General features: G+C 37.5%; 1 protein-coding gene across 1 annotated transcript in view; it reads right to left on the bottom strand.

Annotated features, from left to right (window-relative positions):
* Positions 1-3543: 3543 nt before the first annotated feature.
* The window catches only part of FBN2 (fibrillin 2), a 157922-nt gene continuing 142225 nt past the window's right edge, over positions 3544-19240 (bottom strand). Inside the window, exons 55-65 of the mRNA XM_057404425.1 lie at positions 18452-18583; positions 17033-17158; positions 14328-14534; positions 13502-13627; positions 12791-12910; positions 12527-12643; positions 11749-11877; positions 11092-11211; positions 9803-10034; positions 8961-9120; positions 3544-4604 (exon numbers count right to left, since the gene is read on the bottom strand). Coding sequence (XP_057260408.1) covers positions 4230-4604; positions 8961-9120; positions 9803-10034; positions 11092-11211; positions 11749-11877; positions 12527-12643; positions 12791-12910; positions 13502-13627; positions 14328-14534; positions 17033-17158; positions 18452-18583 — 1844 coding nt within the window. The 3' untranslated portion in view covers positions 3544-4229. The remainder of the gene's footprint in view (positions 4605-8960; positions 9121-9802; positions 10035-11091; positions 11212-11748; positions 11878-12526; positions 12644-12790; positions 12911-13501; positions 13628-14327; positions 14535-17032; positions 17159-18451; positions 18584-19240) is intronic.

Genomic DNA, 19240 nt, shown 5'->3' with positions numbered 1-19240 from the left:
GTTGCTACTTGTATGACTCACTGGTGTTCAGCTGAGGGGTTGCGTCCTTGCATAAAGCTGGAAAGAACTGAAAGACTTTCCTCAAAAAGAAATTGTAGGTTATAAATTATTTATATGTATGTATTTTAGAATTATTACAGTAAGGAAGTATCACAGACTTGCTAGAAGAGCCAGAGTGTACCGGTGAAGTCCCCACTGCCTAGGCCTAGCTTAGATGTTACTTGCACTCACTACAGTCTTGCTCCAAGTTGCCAAGAGATTTATACTGCAGCCTTTTAAATAGCAAGACTTTTCATTTTACTTTTAGCAACATATTTTGCCCTTTTGTAGCTTTCTGGAACACTTTGTATACATGTGTGGTCAGCTTTCTCATCAAATCTTTAGAAAGACTAGAGGTTATTTAAGAGTACAGTTTGGAGAAATGGATGTACCTACTGTGACAGGTTGGGTGGAAAGGAAGATACTTTTTCATCTGTATTGATTTGAAGATGCGTGTGACTTTTTAGGCATTGTGCATAACTATCTTGTGCATTTTAAGATGGTAGAGAATAATGCTGCCTTTCTAGTAAAAGAATATGGTATTTTTTTATACTTTGTAATTAGTGTATGATTAGTTAACACAGTGTTATTTGATGATAATTTCTTGTTTAGAAAAAAGGCTTTGAATCTACCAAGTGTACATGACACACACAAATAATCTCTGTCTGCCAATAAAACTCTCCAGAACTTGTAGCCTCAGAAGAGTTGTTGGTAAGAGTTTACTATTTTCCCTCCTTTTTTGAGAGTTTGGAAAAAAGGATAATGCTCTACTGTGTTCAGTCTCTTGGCTTTTATTGCATTAAGTGTTTTCTGGAAAGCTCCCATTTTGGACAGAGAGTAGCCGTCTTGGAAGCTAACTGTTAGAGTTGTTAAGTCTTAATGCTGTGGAGGATATTTTTATCATTTTTTTTTTTACCTGGAGGTCTTTTTCTTTCTGTAGACATCAGTCATTTTACCCAAAAGAAGATCTGAATCATAATGAAACTTGCATGACCACATCCAAAAATAATGTCAAGTAAGTCTGATTCCAGGCAGTATCATATTGTCTTGTTTAAATTGATGCACTATTAGATGTCACATAAATCTGAATGCTTACAGATCACAAGGAATACACAAGGCAAGTAACTTCTATCAAACAAGTCAGTAATTATGAAAACAATTACAGTGCCATTATGCCTGATTATTTCGTGACTGAAATTTAAATATATGATTTTCTTAAAAAACTTGTTTTTCTCTTAAACACTCTGAATAATTTAGGGAAGCAGAGAGCACAGCAGTGTGCAGGGCAAGTATGTTAGTTTGGATCTTTGAAAACATGGGGAAGAACGATTTTATGCTGAAAAAAAGTTCTCAAACACTAGGAAAGCTCACTGTTACTGCATCCAGTAATTGGAACCTTAGACCTGCAACTTGGCTTTTAATGCAACAAACTTGTGAAACACCACACCACCAGAAAAACAATAGAAAATATAGGGCTAATTCTGCTGGTGCAGTCTAAGTCTTGTATTATTTTCAGAAACTAAAGAGAACAGATAAAAAACCATTTTGCTTCTTAATTCAGTGCTTAACCCAGTGGGTTGAATTTCCCTTTAGGTATTATCGCTGTGACAAAAACACAGTTAGTATTGGCTATTACTTAAAAACAATCACCACTTAGAACAGAATAAAAAGACAGCGTAGGCAACGAGGTCTTTGTGGAAACCTTGCATGCTTTAAGAAAAAAGTATTTTTTGCACTTTTGTGTTTGACTGTGACCTAATGAAGGGCATTCAAGGAAGAGACTGCCAGCAAGCAAAAGTACCTTCATTGATGGTCTTACCAGATTTTTGCTATTGAGGTAGGCTGCAGATTTTACACTCCTCTTAAACATATGGGATTTTGTAGTTTGGTGGGGTTTTTTGTTTGTTTGGGGGTTTTTTGTTGTTTTTTTTTTTTTTACAGATGAATTATTAAATTGTGATAGTCCTTGTGTCCTCTTTACATGGATAAGCAAATACTTAAGCAAGTTATTCCAGCCCACTTGAACCTAATATATGACAGATTTTGAGAGAGTTGAGGCAGAGTTTTAATGTTGTAAGGACTGTTTTCAGCTCTGTCATGATAGAGACACTAAGTCAGCAAAGGCTGTTTAACCTTAAATGCGAGTGAAGAAGAGTTTGCACATACCAGGTTTTTTTTTCTGCTCTCAATCCTTCAGATTTACAATTAGATGCTTATTTTTTGGCAAGAACACAGACATTTCACAGAAAAAAAAACCAACAAACTAACCCAAAATAAGCTTTATTGCAAGGAAAGTTGTCTTGCTGATACAGACCCTCAAACAAAACTTTTTTTTTTTTTTTACAAACATGATAAAAAATGTACAAAGTTTTTTCTTTTCAAAATCCCCAAACTCAAAAAGAAAGAGGAGAGGAAAGGAAAAGGAAAGGAAAAAGGAAAAAGAAAAAAAGAAAAAAGGAAAAGGAAAAGGGAAAGGGAAAGGAAAGGAAAGGAAAGGAAAGGAAAGGAAAGGAAAGGAAAGGAAAGGAAAGGAAAGGAAAGGAAAGGAAAGGAAAGGAAAGGAAAGGAAAGGAAAGGAAAGGAAAGGAGAAAAGAAAAAAGAAAAGAAGAAAAGAAAAGAGAAAAGAAAAGAAAAGAAAAAAAGAAAAGAAAAGAAAAGAAAAGAAAAGAAAAGAAAAGAAAAGAAAAGAAAAGAAAAGAAAAGAAAAGAAAAGAAAAGAAAAGAAAAGAAAAGAAAAGAAAAAAGAAAAGAAAAGAAAGGAAAAAAGAAAAAAAGGAAAGAAAAAAATACTTGATTTAATCTTTGGTCAGCACTGATATGTGATTGAAACAATCCTAGAGTCACCATGTGCTTTGGCTATTTTCACATATGAAATTCTGTTACATGACTAGTTACAGGAATCAGCTGTCAAAAAAAAAACACCACTGAAACATACACTTAACCCATAATGGTACAACATTTTTTAAAAAATGCTAAAGTAAACTAATGTCAACTCATTGTACAAACATCTTTTCTTACAAAAAAAAGCTATGATAAAAGGAGGCATAAGGTGTATAATTAAAGTATTAATGAAACTTCTAACAAATGGATTTCAAATACACATTTTCCTTGTCTGCACTGCATAATTAGTTTGCACATATAGCAGTCCCGATACAGCTCTCAGTTTTTAGTAAAAGCACCATTAATTCAAGCTAGCACCAAACAGTATGAAACATCATGTATTCCCTTCAGAGAGACATTTTCTTCAGCTGCCTACTGTAATACAAGTTTGTAGAGCATGTTTTCTGAAAGTGAGGTGTGGTTGCATGTGTGGTTCTTTTTGATTATTGGAAGGTAGTACAGTAGAGTTTGGTTCTGTGATTCTAATGGTATTAAAAGCAGTCAAGGTATTTTGCTACAGTGGCTGTGTCTCCCATTATTTGATGTAGCTGATTCAGAATACAAAATACAATCCTATTGAGCTGCTGTGAAATATGATCTCTGCAGAGACTGATATTATAATTCTTGTCCTTTAAGTTTTTTGTTTTTTGTTTTTTAATACTCAAAAGCTTTGCAAGAGCACTTTAGAATATCAGAAGATGCACTATAGTGCTCTTTCAGCTCATTTTAAAATTACTTATATACTATTTGGATGACTGGCCCAAATAGAAGAGGAAGCATCTTTCAAATCTTTTTGTTTTTTTTTTTAATTAAGACAGTACCTCTAAAATGTTGTATCTCAAATTTAAAAATCCAAAGAAACCCAAGCAAGTTTCCCTTTTTGTTTACATAATTTGTTATTTTCTCCATATATTACTGCATTAAAAATAAATAAACTTCTATATTTTTTTAATTAGGAACTATAGCAAAATACCGAAAGTGTTACAGACTGCTCACATTTTTGTTCCATTTAGTGCCATATGATGACTTCTCAAACTTTAGCTTTTAAATATACTGTAAATTGAGGTTATATAAAAGATACAGTAACCATGATCACCATTGTAATCAAAGTTTTGGTGGTGGCAAAGTTTAAGTTACCCTCCTGCAAGGGTGGTTCTGCAGTCTCAGGAGGATGGAAAGAAAGGGGTCTTCTCTTCTCTCTCCCCCAAAAGTCAGTGGCTGTTTCAAAGCCTTTGAAAAGCAAATATGCTCAGGTGTGTAGATAGGTGAACAGAAGTGACTGAAGAACAGGACTCAGTCTGGAAGATGGCTAGTACAGGTCTATCCACAGCCTCATTCTGAGAGCTTCCCCCAGCTCTTCTAGGAGGTAGTTGTCCTCATTGCTGTCTTCCAGTTTCTTTTGCTCCTTTTTCTTGTATAGAGGAATGCTAATGATTTCCAGTGTGTGAGTTCCAGGCACCGACTTTTTCTTAACTGTGTGCAAATAACTCAGTCCATCCCTTTGGTGGATTTGAAAGATGCCATCATCATTGCCAAGTGTGATGATGTAGCGCATGTGGTTGGTAAGGGGCTTAATGGCTGGCATGAGTTCTAGGATATGCTGCTTGCTGTCAAGCCTAGAAATGTTGACTCTCATCTTTAAAGGACTATCCATGTCCAGACTTTCCAAGCTAATCTGCTCAATCTGAAGTAAAGAAGGGAGGATTGTTTAGAGCAGGAGAGGAACAGATATTCACTCGCACTGAGAGAAGAATAATAAGAAATTATTTACAGTTTCTGCATTTGTCAAAATCTAGCTGTAAAAAAAAAAGGCAATTGTAAAACAATTCCACCTGGGAGAGCTCCTTGATTCTGCATAACATACACTATAAATCTTAAGGCTTCTCACAAAGGCTTAACAGGATAATTAAAGTTACAGCATCAGGTCTACAGAGGAGTCTCAGATTTCAGATTCTTTTCAGATTATGTGTAATTTCATGCTTGCAAAAAGTCCATGTGAAGAACAGACCTATGTTTACTACTGCAGACTGTACACGAGACAGTCTTGTTCTTATGATCAACTTCAGTGAGGAACATTACAGAAACATGTGTCACAACACTGTATGGGAATTCCCTGAAACTTCTGCTAAAACTGTTTTCTTGAATCCTGGCTTCTAAGCAAGCTCAGCATTTGGTGATGAGGAAGTACAAATAATCTTCCTTCATCATCTCAAGGAAATTCAAGTAAGGAGAGAACTGCTGAATAGCCTTCTACAGAAAGGGCTAGTACATCATGTTTTCCAATTATATTCTATTCAAACTACTGAAAGAAGTGTGAAAAAACATCCCAGCATTGTTGTTCTGACAAATCAGTCGTGCGCTTTTTAAATTTGAGCTTCAGTACAGTTATGTTGCAGGTGTGAATCTGTCCAGAGGTGTTAGCTGTGAATTCACGGTAGGGGTTAGGGGCAAGAATGAGTACATACTGAGAAAAGCCAGCTAACAAGCAACACCTTTTGAAAGTGCTTCTACAAAAATATACTGGCTGTAGTCTTCTTTAGAAAACCTAATACTACATGAGGTGTCTAGCCTACATGTCAAGATCCTTTCAAGCCTGTAAAGACAGCAAAGGATTTCTTTCTCTGAGAGAATTCCAATCTTCGAGTACATATGTGTACTAATATGTAATGTAATTAAAAACACATAATGAAAACAAGGAAAACTGTGAACAGGACTAACTACTGTAGTGTTTTAAATACCACACTCTACAGATGTCATTAGTGATGAGATGATTTCTCTTTTCACATAGTTTTATGGACATGAAACTGTCTGCTTTCACTGCTCTGGTAGTTCTAGTACTAGAAACTGAACAGGTTAATGCAATGAAAAAATCATCAGATATAAGAATTATGAACTAGATATAAAATTAACCATGCAACAGAAGAAATGCTTTTCAAAACATGCATGTATTTCTGTGGTGACTTGACCACAGAATCCTATCTGGAACAGGTCCAATGGGATGGGCAGTGTGGAAAAGGGATAGTTGTGGGAAGTGTAGGAGGGAAGGGATGTGTGTGGGGAAATCAAGCATTTAGATTTTAAGTGCTAACACTATGTGCTTTGGAGCAGAAATCTCAGGTTTACTTGTGTCTTTAGGCACTTCACCAATGCAAGAACTGGTTTTGATGGCATAATACAAAGTAGTGTGTACTAAGGCTGAAGATTCTGCATTGTTGTATGTCCTTATCCATTTAGAAAGCAGACTTGTTTCCCCATTCTTTCAGTGTAACTAGCACATAGAATCATAGAATACTTCGGGTTGGAAAAGGTCTTAAGATCATCTAGTTCCAATCCGCCTCACATGGGCAGGGACACCTCATGCTAAACCATGTCACCCAAGGCTCTGTCCAACCTGGCCTTGAACACCGCCAGGGATGGAGCATTCACAACTTCCCTGGGCAACCATTCCAGTGCCTCACCACCCTTAAAGTAAAAAATTCTCCTTATGTCCAATCTAGACTTCCTCTGTTTCAGTTTTAACCTGTTACCCCTTGTCACTACAGTTCCTAATGAATAGTCCCTCCCCAGCATCCCTATAGGCCCCCTTCAGATACTGGAAGGCTGCTATGAGGTCTCCACGCAGCCTTCTCTTCTCCAGGCTGAACAGCCCCAACTTCCTCAGCCTGTCTTCATACGGGAGGTGCTCCAGTCCCCTGATCATCCTCATGGCCCTCCTCTGGACTTGTTCCAACTGTTCCATGTCCTTTTTATGTTGAGGACACCAGAACTGCACACAATACTCCAGGTGAGGTCTCACAAGAGCAAAGTAGAGGGGCAGGATCACCTCCTTCGACCTGCTGGTCACGCTGCTTTTGATGCAGCCCAGGATACAGTTGGCTTTCTGGCCTGCAAGCGCACACTGAAGCTGGCTCGTGTTCATTTTCTCATCAACCAACACTCCCAAGTCCTCCTCCACAGGGCTGCTCTGAATCTCTTCTCTGCCCAACCTGTAGCTGTGCCTGGGATCACTTCGACCCAAGTACAGGACCTTGCACTTGGCTTGGTTAAACTTCATAACGTTCACATCAGCCCACCTCACAAGCGTGTCAAGTTCCCTCTAGATGGCATTCCTTCCCTCCAGCGTATCAACTGCACTGGAGGTACACCACCCATTACTGGTCTCCAGATGGACATTGAGCCATTGACCACAACTCTTCGCTTGCAGCCATCCAGCCAGTTCTTTATCCACTGAGTAGTCCATCTATAAAACTGATGTCTCTCCAATTTAGAAACAATGAAGTCATGTGGGACACTTTGCACAAGTCCAGGTAGATGACGTCAACTGCTCTACCCCTGTCCATCAGTTCTGTAGCCCCATCATAAAAGGCCACCAAATTGGTCAGGCAGGATTTCCCCTTAGTGAAGCCATGCTGGCTGTCACCAAGCACCTTGTTGTTTTTTGTGTGCCTTAGCATGGCCTCCAGGAGAATCTGCTCCAAGATTTTGCCAGGCACAGAGGTGAGACTGACTGGTCTGTAATTGCCCGGGTCATCCATTTTCCCCTTCTTGAAAATGGGGGTTATATTTCCCTTTTTCCAGTCATCAGGAACTTCATGTGACTGCCATGATTTTTCAAATATGATGGACAGTAGCTTAGCAACTTCATTTGCCAGCTCCTTCAGGACCCACAGGTGGTCTGCCTTCCAAGACCTGGGTGGTGTGGTCAGAGCCTTTGCCAGTGAAGAATGAGGCAAAGAAGTCATTAAGAACCTCAGCCTTCTCCAAATCCAGGGTAGCCAGTTCTCCTGATAGCTTCCGGAGTGGGCCCATGTTGATCCTAGTCTGTCTCTTATGCACTACATACCTATAGAATCCCTTCTTGTTATCTTTCACATCCCTAGCCAAGTTTAATTCCAGCTGGGCCTTAGCTTTCCTAACCTGGTTGCTAGCTTCACAGACAACATCCCTGTATTCTTCCCAGGCCGCTTGTCCTTGCTTCCACCTTTTTATAAGCCTCTTTTTTCCCCTCAAAATTTCCTCAGCAGCTCCTTATCTATCCAGGGAGGTCTCCTGGCCCTGCTGCTGCACTTCCTTGTAGTTTGGATGCAACACTCCTGAGCTTGCAGTATCAACCTTGAATATCAACCAACAGTCTTGGGCCTCCCTGCCCTCTAGAGCTATATCCCATGGAACCTTACTAAGCAGGTTCCTGAAGAGGCCTAAGTCTGCTCTCCTGAAGTCCAGAGCAGTGAGCTTGCTGCACGCTCTTCTCACTGTCCTGAAGATCTCTAACTCGACCATCACAACCATGTTCGACCACCTCAGTCATGTAGCCATTACTACAGATTTCAAGACCAGAGCTAATGCTAACGACAACATCCTACCATAGAGATAACGCAGGTAACAGATATGCACACACTTAGAATTTTTGAAAAAAAATGCATCTAAAAGGTGTAAGAAGTAGGGCTGTCCTTTTGTATGACCCAGGAATTATTTTTATAAGCCCATACAATGCAGTAAGTTTTGAAGTGTAATTTTCTAATACCCTCAGCAATTCTGCAAATATAGGACTTACGTGTATCAGTTGTTCATGAACTCTAGTCCGCCACATTTGTGAGCAACGGACTAGACGCTTGGACTACAGTTATCTGCAAGAAGACTTATTTAGCTGACCCAGACCATAAGATGTCATCCAGTCTCTTCCTGACAGCAGAACAGATTGCAGACATGACGAGTTCCCTAGCTCTCTGTAATTATAGGAAATTTATTTCCCTGAATATATTTTGAGGAACTAGACCACATGTCACACTACAAAGGATTATTTATAAGTTTTAAAACCTTTAAAACTTTGTCTGTTCATAGTTCTTTATGTCTTTCTGATCATCACATCATTCCTGCCAATAGACCCAAGTGTGAAAAAACACTGAGGCACAGGAAAAAAGATTTTTGCCTTTGAATGTGGCCTGCTAAAAAAATACCTCAATTTACTAATAGTGTTAAGTCTCATATTTCTGAAAATAGCTCAAAGTACATTGTAGTGCTTATTTATTGTGGTACGTACAGTGTAATTAGCACTTCTCTTCTTCCTGTTGTCTTTTTTGGAATAGCCATTGGTTTTGCATTCATAACATGCTTCAGGTGACAAAGCATTATCTTCATCAGCATCTCCATCCAGTGGCAGGTACTGGCCTTTGTTAAATCCCATCCCTGAGACACAGTGGCTAGTGAATAGAAACATCTGGTTTAGTAACTTCTTGCAGTTTTATGAATTGTCCTGTTAAATGGGAAGTGAGTGTATGTAATCCGTACCACAGTCTGTATCCCCTTTCCTTTCCCTTCCCTCAGCAGGAGATTTTTGCATTAATTTTCTTCATGCTACTGTGGCATACTGAATGAAATACCACCACTGGCTGAATGCCTTTAGGGTTTTTTTCGTTATAATTTACAAGTTTTACAAAGAAACAGAGCAAAAACTAGCTTGCTGTGAACTTTAGAACCAAAGTATATAGCCGTTGTCATGTACATGTTTGTGTTTAATGTTCTGGGTTGATCAGTGGGGTTTAACCCCCTCATGATCTCAGTACAGATGTTACCTAGTTTTATGCAGTAAGAATTCCGCATTGAGCAGGTTTGTGAAGGAGTGTTCTTGTGCTGATACTAAGTGGAAAACAGAACTAATTGTTTCATTTTACTCATATACTAGATTCAAAATGTGTCATGCTGCATGTATGGACATGTGATTTTTTCCACCTTTGGATATTGTGAGCAAAGGGAGTAGAAAGGATGACTTAGCAGCCTGTTCTTCATTTGCACTTCTGTTCTTTAGCCTGACTAGGGTCAATCCAGCCTTTTTTATAGCCCTCTGAATGTATCTTTGATGAATGACTGTGTGGAAATACTCACCCTTGTCCAACTCTGTAATAGCCAGGTGGGCAGCCACAAAGATAACCACCTTCAGTGTTGGAACAACCATAATTGCAGGGGTTCTTGGTAGAAGAACACTCATTCACATCATGGCATGCACTAGAGAATTGGTCATATGAAAATCCAGATGGGCAGGCACACTTGTAACTTCCAAGTGTGTTGTAACAAGAAGCAGAGCCACATAAATTAGGATTGGAGCATTCATTTTCATCTAGTAAACAAAACAATATTGGCATCTTCCAATCTGATAAACATCAGGCAAGCATGATATAGCTAACAAATCAGAGTACCTGCAAGTCCTAGTGCTCTGCTACATCCTTGACCTCATTACCCCATAGAGATTTGATTACTGAAGAAAAAGTATATTGGCAAAGGTCCCAAACACATGCAACTGGGCTGTTAAGTATGTCAGAATAATATTACTGTTAAACTTATACTGACCCAGTGTTTCCCCTTCCTTCAAGATACGTCTACTGTTTTGCTTAGGGGTCCTCTTTCCCCTCCCAGGGCAAACTGCTATCATATAAGGTCCACAGAGGAGAAATGAGCTGGAACTCCAGTCATGCTTCAAGCATGACGGTGTTCCTGAGCAGCTAGTGATGGAGCCAAATTAGCACACACTTGTGGTGGAAACCTGCAGGCTCTGTGAGTGGAAAGACAATCTAAATATTAGCCAAACAAAAAGAATAAGAAATATCATAATCTTCACCTTGTGGGTGTTAAGATAAAGAGAAGATGACTCCTCCAGTATGGGGGACTGATTTTTTTCCAGGCTATATTGTGAAAGTAAGAAACCCTTAATGGTTACGTTGATACTATTTCTCCCCCTTCAATATAGATGCTATTCTGTAATAGTCTCAATTTGCTAATATAGTGAATGATTCTTACTGATGAATGTTGGGATTTACTTTTTTTTAAATTCTTTCCCAGAAAAGGTATTTAGATTGATACTTTCAAAAAAGCTTCAAAGAACATCTTTCCACTTTTTAAGATGGAGATTTTTATGAGGAGAATGGAGTCAGAATTTAGGCTTCACCAGGAAAATCTGTCACACAGAGTTTCAACAGGGTGAATGTGTTTTCTTGTTAACCTTACGTCATTGATGTATGTTGTGGCGTAGTAAATGTGTGGAAGGAGGGGGAGAAAGTTAAAAAAGATCTGTGTCTGTATACCCTTTGTTCTCTCCATTCTCGTCCTCGCCTAGCAGTCATCACTATAAACATTACGGCACCTTTGCTGATTAAATGTATCCTGTGCTGTTTCCTTACCAACACATTGATTCCACTGGTAATGCTGAACATATCCTTGTGGACATCCACATCTGTATCCACCCAGGGTGTTTTGGCAGCCATGCTGGCACCTATGGTTTCCATCACATTCATCCACATCTTTGCAATCCAGAGAGAAGTAGAACATGAAAGAACACACGATTATACACAGTGCCAAATAACACTATTTGCTTTGATCATAATCATTGAAACACCCACAATTATGACAGAGAACTACTGCTGTAAGATGGAAGCACCACTGAAGCTGGCCTTTCGAAAAGCCTGACATCAATTAATGCAGTATTCTTTCTAGCTATTGATAATCCAGCCAGAGCTTGTGAGCCTTTATACTACTCAGATTTGTAGACAAGCCACTACTCCTGGTAAGGCCATAGGATGTTGCTTTGATGTAATGTTTAGAATCTGAATGGTTTATTTTTTTATTTCAGTTTTCAAACGAACTATGTAGGACTAAGATTTCAGTTTCCTGGAATATACTGAAGTGTTTGAATATGAGGAATATATAACAAATTTGGATATAAAGTGCTTATCTTTGCAGGGGTATTCTGTTATATCTGTCTTCGACATCACAGGATTCACTAGACATAGAAGTAGGGATTTGCACCATAAAGAAAAAATTTGACCTTCACTAGTTACCTTCACAGTTTAGCCCAGTAGAATCCAGAGAAAATCCCCTTTGACATTCACACATAAAACTCCCAGGGGTGTTTTGGCAAATTCCTTTTGATCCACAAAGCGATGGTTGAGAAGCACATTCATTGTTATCTTGAAAATGCAGAGGAGAGAGAAGGTTGGTACACCTAGTGGCATGATTTTAGACATGTTCATATAACATTTCTGAGAAGGTTGAAATCCACAGAGGTGCAAGAGTTTATTTTGAAAATATAAGCTTTTCACATTTAAGTGTCAGATGACCTGATGACTCATGTAGGGCTATGAGTAAAAACTGAAAATGTAAGTTGTAATTCAGTTGAGTGTAAAAGACCCAGGTATGTAATTGCTGACAGTGCAGAAATGCTGCACTTCTTTATCAGCTGAACCAAGATAGTTTCAGTTGGCAAGATTCATATGAGTGTTTAAGATCTAAAGACATCTGTATTAAAAAAAAAAAATGCAGTTTGGTATTGTTTAACTACATTTTTATATAAGATTTTTATACTTCACCCCTTTGTCTCCATGTGGTTATATGTAGACTATAATAACATGTATTAAATATGAACAACCTACTAAGCAAGAAAATATGAATGGTGGATAGAGTGATAGAGCTATAATTGTAGCTTTTCAAAATCTGTTTTCTGGACTCCCAGCACTATTTCTCTGTATTAATACTGTTTATAAAGAGCAGAAGAAATGAATGAGAATTGAGAATGCTGTTTTAACAAAAAATCTGATGCAAGAAAACTAATGTTTTTACCAATACAAGCTGTGTGATGTTGTGTAAAACCAGGTGGACATTTGCAGGTGAATCCTCCAAGTGTGTTGACACAGAGAAACTGGCAATTGTGTTGTTTGGTTTGACATTCATCAAGATCTGAAATAAGAGATATTGTCTTCAGAAAAGTCAATAAAAAGAGGTACATTTAGTCTAACCTGAAAAAATATCCCACTTCAAAACTATTTCCTTTTAAATCAAGCTGCAAAAAAATCTGCAGAAGTCACTGTGCATAACTTTCTTTACCTTTGCATGTCTTTCCATCTTGAAGAATGTAGCCCCGAGGACATGAGCACTGATAGCTCCCTTCTGAGTTCTTGCAGATGAAATTGCATGGTTTAGGAGACTGGGAGCACTCATCAAGATCTAAAAAGAGAAAATGTTAAGTATCTTTTGTACTGATTTCTTCATCTTTGAAGGGTGTTTTCTGAACAGCATTTTATTTAGAAAAAAATGTTTGTAGAAAAAGTACCCAATTTACATTTGCTCAGAGTTCCTATTTTTTTCTATATGGATGTGTTGCTGTGGAGTTTCTATGGAGTTGCTGCTACAGTGACAAATTGAATGTCTTGGAAGAGTAATAGACTAGAGTGACAGTGCAATTAATATTTTCACTGAAAGACAAAATATTTATTTTTGGGCATTCTATGGTAGACTTAGATGTGTTAACCAACAGGGAAGTGCGAAAATGTAGACCATGAAGTAATGACCTGGGTTGTCAGTCAAAATGGTTATACAGCTGAAACATATTTCATTATTCATTCTATTCCAGGAATATTGCTAGTACAGCTTGTTTCTTTATATCCCCAAGTGAAATACAAAGCCACAGGCGTGTATTAAGAAAGATAGAAAAGCGATAAAGAGAAAAAAGTGCCTTGATACAAAATTTACAGAGGTTGATATGTCTTTACATACCAATTAAAAACCATAACTGATGATTAAGATGCTGAATCTTACCGTTACAAGATGTGCCACTTATGTCAGTGGTATAGCCAACTTTGCAAAAGCATCGGAAAGAACCCATAGTATTAATACACTGTCCATTTCTACATAGGTTTAGCATGACCTTACATTCATCAATATCTGTATGGAAAATATTAAAAATATAATTTTTTAGTTTCAAATTCAGCTTTTTTCTGCTCTTCCATCTTTGCGTATTTCCTCATCATCATGCTTCCAATCGGCACTTTATCCTTTCTTCTCTTTAAAAATAAATCTGAATTCAAAGTCAAACATCCTTCAAAATTTCACTGTTGTTTTTTGTATCAAAACCTTCCTGAAATTTTGTTGGGTATTCATGTTAAAGTTCTGCTAACTCAAAATACAAACCCCATAGATGTGAATTTTCTTATGACCAGTTACATGATGTCAAAAATTTTTCACCACAATTTAAAACTGAATGCTAATTTCTGCTCCCTCTTTGAAAACAGTAACCACAAAGAATTCAGTGAGACTGTTGTTAGAAAAACTGTTACTGCCTTTGCCACGTATGCAACTTTTCAGCATACAAAAGCTTTGGGATCATTTCTAGCTTTTAGTTACTGGTTGGTACTGTCTGTTTTAGAACCCAACCCTGAAAATCCTGCACAGCTGTAAGTATGATGATTGCAGCTACTGTTTAAAGGTGTTTTTAATTTCTGGTCTCTCAGCAGCATTTGAAAAATCAAGCTCTGTTGCTTTACAGGAAATTCTTAGAAGGAACTTCAAAGAGAATTTTGCATTTCCTTAAATATGTGAACATATTCTTTTTCCCTTTTCTGCCTCTTTTCATCCCTGCAAATACCTCTTCCATCTGTAGTATAACCTGGTCCATGTGGACAGAGTTTCTTATATTGGGTGGTTCCGGGAAACGGACAGAGATCACACTGGTTACCCCAGCCACGGCCTCCATCACAGCAGCACTCAGTTTTAGTGACAAGATTCTGGCTGCTTGAAGCCATCTGACACATTGTCTGTAAAACTTCAGCAAAGCAAAACCCTTGGCGATTATCTGTAAGAAAGAAGTAGAGAGATCATGAAAGAGGAGGAGATAAACATCTGATCCATCTAGCATCTGATGTATTATTCTGGCTCTTTGTCAACACAGGCAAGCACTAGAAGATATTAGCAACCAGTCTATAAAGTCCATTTTGACTTAGGCTTTCAGATTTGTTGTGTCTTCTGATAATCTGCTGCCATTACAAGTGTATACCAGACATATCTAAAGTTCAGTACCTGCAAGAGCTGGATACGAGTTTTACTTCGAGGAAATTTGTGCCCTGGGGCATATCTGGTGAGCTTGCTTGATAGTAAAACAGGCTGTGGGCCAAGTTGAGCTGACTGTTTGGTTTGCATTTGAATTATTTACCTGGGCTGGGGTTAGAAGTTTTCTTTCTTTGTTCTAATGGCAAATATAGCATGTCTGACCATCTGTATTTATCCTGCTGTTGTTAAATGACAAAATACTTAGCACTTAAAAGTGTCTATGCAATCCTGTACCTTTTCAGTGGTACTCCCAGTTTTCATTCAGGACAAAGAAAAGAAAAAAAGAAATTATACGGCCGTACTGTTGATCTGTCCCTTTCTAATTCTATTTTCCTTAATTTTTAAACCCTTTAGTTAATATCTGTCAATCAGTAAGGTGGAGCAAAATCTCAGAGTCATTAAGCTCCTACACGTTTCCTTCGAACAGGTAGCTGAGGAAAGGAGAGATCCCAGCTTCCAGTGCTAATGGAAACTAAATTTTGCAGGCATGGTATCTTCTAAACACGCTGTGTCACCTGTCTTATTTGTTAACTAAAATGCAGACAATGTCAACTATGGTCAGACAGACATTTCTGGTTAAATGAAGTTTATGTTTTTTTTCTCTTAAATCTAAAAGTTAAAATCCCTCAGTATGTGTTTATGTATCAACAACTAGCTGACCTGTTTTGCAATTATGAGTAGAATCTGCACATTTTATACATGAATCAGGTAAAATGTTAACTTTGGCTTTAGGCAAAACTTACTTTGGATTCCTGGCAACTGTTTACATCAAATAAAGCTCTCCTCACTGAAAGCGTTAATTGTGTGAGACAGCATGTTTGCTGTAGTAATTTGCAAGACTCAGCAGATTTCTGTTCTCCTAGGTAGGCATACTGTGCAGGTTTTAATGGGTTATAACTTGAAGAACATAGAAAGCTTTGTTCACAATTTGAGATGTGCAATAAGTTTTTATGGGAACAGAATAGAAAGGTTTGCACAATATATTTAAAATAATATAATCTAAGAGTTAACATTTATTTAAAGGTTTAATTCTTTGAAATATTTTGTTTCTTGCAGACTAGTTTTTCATTGTAATCTGTGACCTAGGAAGCCCTGAAGGGAAAGCAGCAATGAGCAAACTAACCCAAAGCACAGTTTTCATAAACTAATAAGAAAATAATATATTAAATATATGAGTGCAATAATGACCTCCAAACAGGGTATTTCCTTGGCATGAATGACTGTCTAGGGTTAACAGACTCATCCCATCTGGTCTTAATCCTTAGGAAATACCCTGCACTTCCGAGGTTATTGCTTTGCCTTGAAGTCAGCACACTACCGACGAAAATTTACTGGGAATTGTTTCTGTAGTGCTTGTGTTAAGATAATATGCAAGTCTTTTTTATGTAAGAATACTAATAGATACTCATACTGTCTCAGTACTGTAAAACACTTTGAGGTATCTACACATGAACACTGATGATAATGGAAAAGTAAGGTTTTGCAGTTGTTTGATTTCTAAAATGGAATAATTAATTTCTCAGATGGAATGACAAATCTGAACACACTAAAAAAGAAATACAGATTGATGAATGTATAATACTTCATATGCATTTAATGTGCATGTCTGCCTCAAAACTTTTCTATTTATCTTGCAGTTTTTTGGTGAAATCCTAGCATTTTGTATTCATAATATTTTGCCCAGTCCCTGGAAGTGTTCAAGGCCAGGTTGGACAGCGCCTTGAGCAACATGATCTAGTGGAAGGTGTCCCTGCCCATGGCTGGGGGCTTGGAACTAGATGATCTTAAGGTCCTTTCCAACCCCAACCATTCTGTGATTCTATAATCACTATCTGAATTAAAATTACAAAAAGTTGAGATGCCTAGTTGCAGTGCTTATGATCGAATTCTGGATATGCAAACAATTTTGCACTGCATCCCAGTTTTTGATCTATCTAAGGTAATTAAAGTCTGATTCTTCTTTAAAAATACCTGTACTTTGTTTGGATAGTGTTGCTCAGCATCATAGTCACGTCCTTTGGAATTTAAACACTTCTATTTGAGACTCCTGATTGCTTGACACAGCTGACATTCTCAAGATGCTCCACATTCCTATCACTATTTAATATCAAATCATTGTTTAATTAATAAGGATCTTTTAATTTCTGTAGATATGAGAGCTGTTAGGTACTCAGAAGCCTAATTTACAATCTGCATCCTTTATACTTTAATGTAAGATGAAGGGTATATGAAAGAGGCATTTACCAAGACACTCAGTGCCTGAGGGACTTGACAGGAATCCTTCATTACATTCACATCGGTAGCTCCCAATAACGTTCATACAACGACCATTTTCACAGATACCTGGCTTGGTTCGGCATTCATTTTCATCTTTGTAAAAACATAAGAAAAACTTGAAATAATTTGTTACAAGAAAATATATCAGACTCATAGGATGCATTAATTATTTTGCACAATATTTTCAAAATATTTGCAAGAAGTAGAAAAATCAACAACTAATTAAGCCTGGAAAGGACTTCCCTAATAGGACTATTCTGTTCCATTCCTTATGTACTTAATCCTGGGATGAAAGCTTTAATCTTTGTACATTCTTTGCAACTTAAAACAAGAAGCAGAAACACTTGCAGCAGAGCAAGTTCTAGCCATAACTTCTGTAACAAGTAACATTAAAATAGAATTGGGATACATGCATGATTTGAGTAATAAATTCTCACTTTGTAATTATTCAAAGCTTCTGAATACCTTTGACCTCTCCTGCAATAAGTTGTGTTTCAGTACACACACACCATTTCCCTGAAACAGGTTATAATCTTAATGTATTTTCTTCCATAACTAATGGCACAGATACTGTAAGCAACTACACACCTTTAGAGATGCTTAAAATAAAACCTCGGAAAATTTATTAAAATTATTGTTAATACAGATTATTTCCCCTGAAAAATGGTCATAAAGATCTTTACAAGAGACTATTCATTCTGTTGTTAAAAGAAAACTATTTTAAAATATTTTATTTTCATTTTCATTTAAAGCATTTGCTGAGATAGATGTTTAATTTTTTTTTTTTTTCTCTTTTTACTTACCGAAGAAAGTATAATTTGCCAAAATGTAGCTATCATTTTCCCCAAAACTAATTGAAAAAAAAATGGAGGAAATCTGTGCTTCCTTACAGGATCGAAAATTATTTTGAACTACGAGAGTTTTCCACATTTGTTGCTCTTCATATCTTTTATATATCTTACAGCTTTAATTCTTTATGGAACTTCCACATTATTTATTAACAGTATTAATGCTAAATTAAATGTAACTTTTTTGTTTAGGATGATTTTGCTTTCTACTCATCAAACGAGGGCTATTTTGTTTGGCAACTCACTCTTTTAAACTTAGTAAGTGTCTGAAAAACTTTCTGATTTTGTTGTACCACAAAAGAAACAAAACTGGAGTTTTTCTTCTGAGATACTTATTAGTCACTTAAAACTACTTTCAGATAGATAAAGTGCAAACCATGAGACAAAAATGAAAGCTTAACATGTTGGACATTATTTGCTATCTTAAATAACCTTTATGAGTTGCTATTTTCTGGTTTACTATATACACATACAGAGAATTTTTCATTTGTTTGCTTGATTGTTTTCAGAGATGCCTTCTTTCCTTTCTAAGCTTTACCTGTGCAGCCTTCTCCATCTAGTCTCCGGATCATTCCAAGAGAACAAACACACATGAAGGTACCAATCAAATTTTTGCACATCATGCCTCTTGATTCACAGTCATGGAGACCTTCTGCACACTCATCTAGATCTGGAAAAAATTTGCATTTTGTGTTTGAACTTTCAGTAGCTTCAGTTATTGAAGACAACTAGCACTTCTTCAAGAAAAAAAAAATGAGATACAGACTTCTCTAGCAAGCACTGAAGAAAAATCTGATAGCTATGATTAATTGCAGTTGTCTAATTTTTCTAATTTCTGTCATCTTGCCACATAGAATCATAGAATAGTTCAGGTTGGAAGGGACCTTAAGATCATCTAGTTCCAACCCCCCTCCAATGGGCAGGGACACCTCACACTAAACCATGTCACCCGAGGCTCTGTCCAACCTGGCCTTGAACACTGCCAGGGATGGGGCATTCACAACTTCCCTGGGCAACCCATTCCAGTGCCTCACCACCCTCAAAGTAATTACGGTAAAGAACTTCCTCCTTATATCCAATCTAAACTTCCCCTGTTTAAGTTTTAACCCATTACCCCTTGTCCTATCACTACAGTCCCTATTGAATAGACCCTCCCAAGCATCCTTATAGCCCCTCTTTAGATACTGGAAGGCTGCTATGAGGTGTCCACGCAGCCTTCTCTTCTCAAGGCAGAACAGCCCCAACTTCCTCAGCCTATCTTCATACAGGAGGTGCTACAGTTCCCTGATCATCCTTGTGACCCTCCTCTGGACTTGTTCCAAAAGTT

The sequence above is a fragment of the Pezoporus wallicus genome, unplaced genomic scaffold (genome assembly GCF_028554395.1).
Source record: "Pezoporus wallicus isolate ANWC-B61680 ecotype Strahan unplaced genomic scaffold, APGP_CSIRO_Pwel_v1 contig_7293, whole genome shotgun sequence".
In the NCBI taxonomy this organism is placed as follows: Eukaryota; Metazoa; Chordata; class Aves; order Psittaciformes; family Psittacidae; genus Pezoporus; species Pezoporus wallicus.
This window is presented reverse-complemented; position numbering and strand designations above follow the sequence as displayed.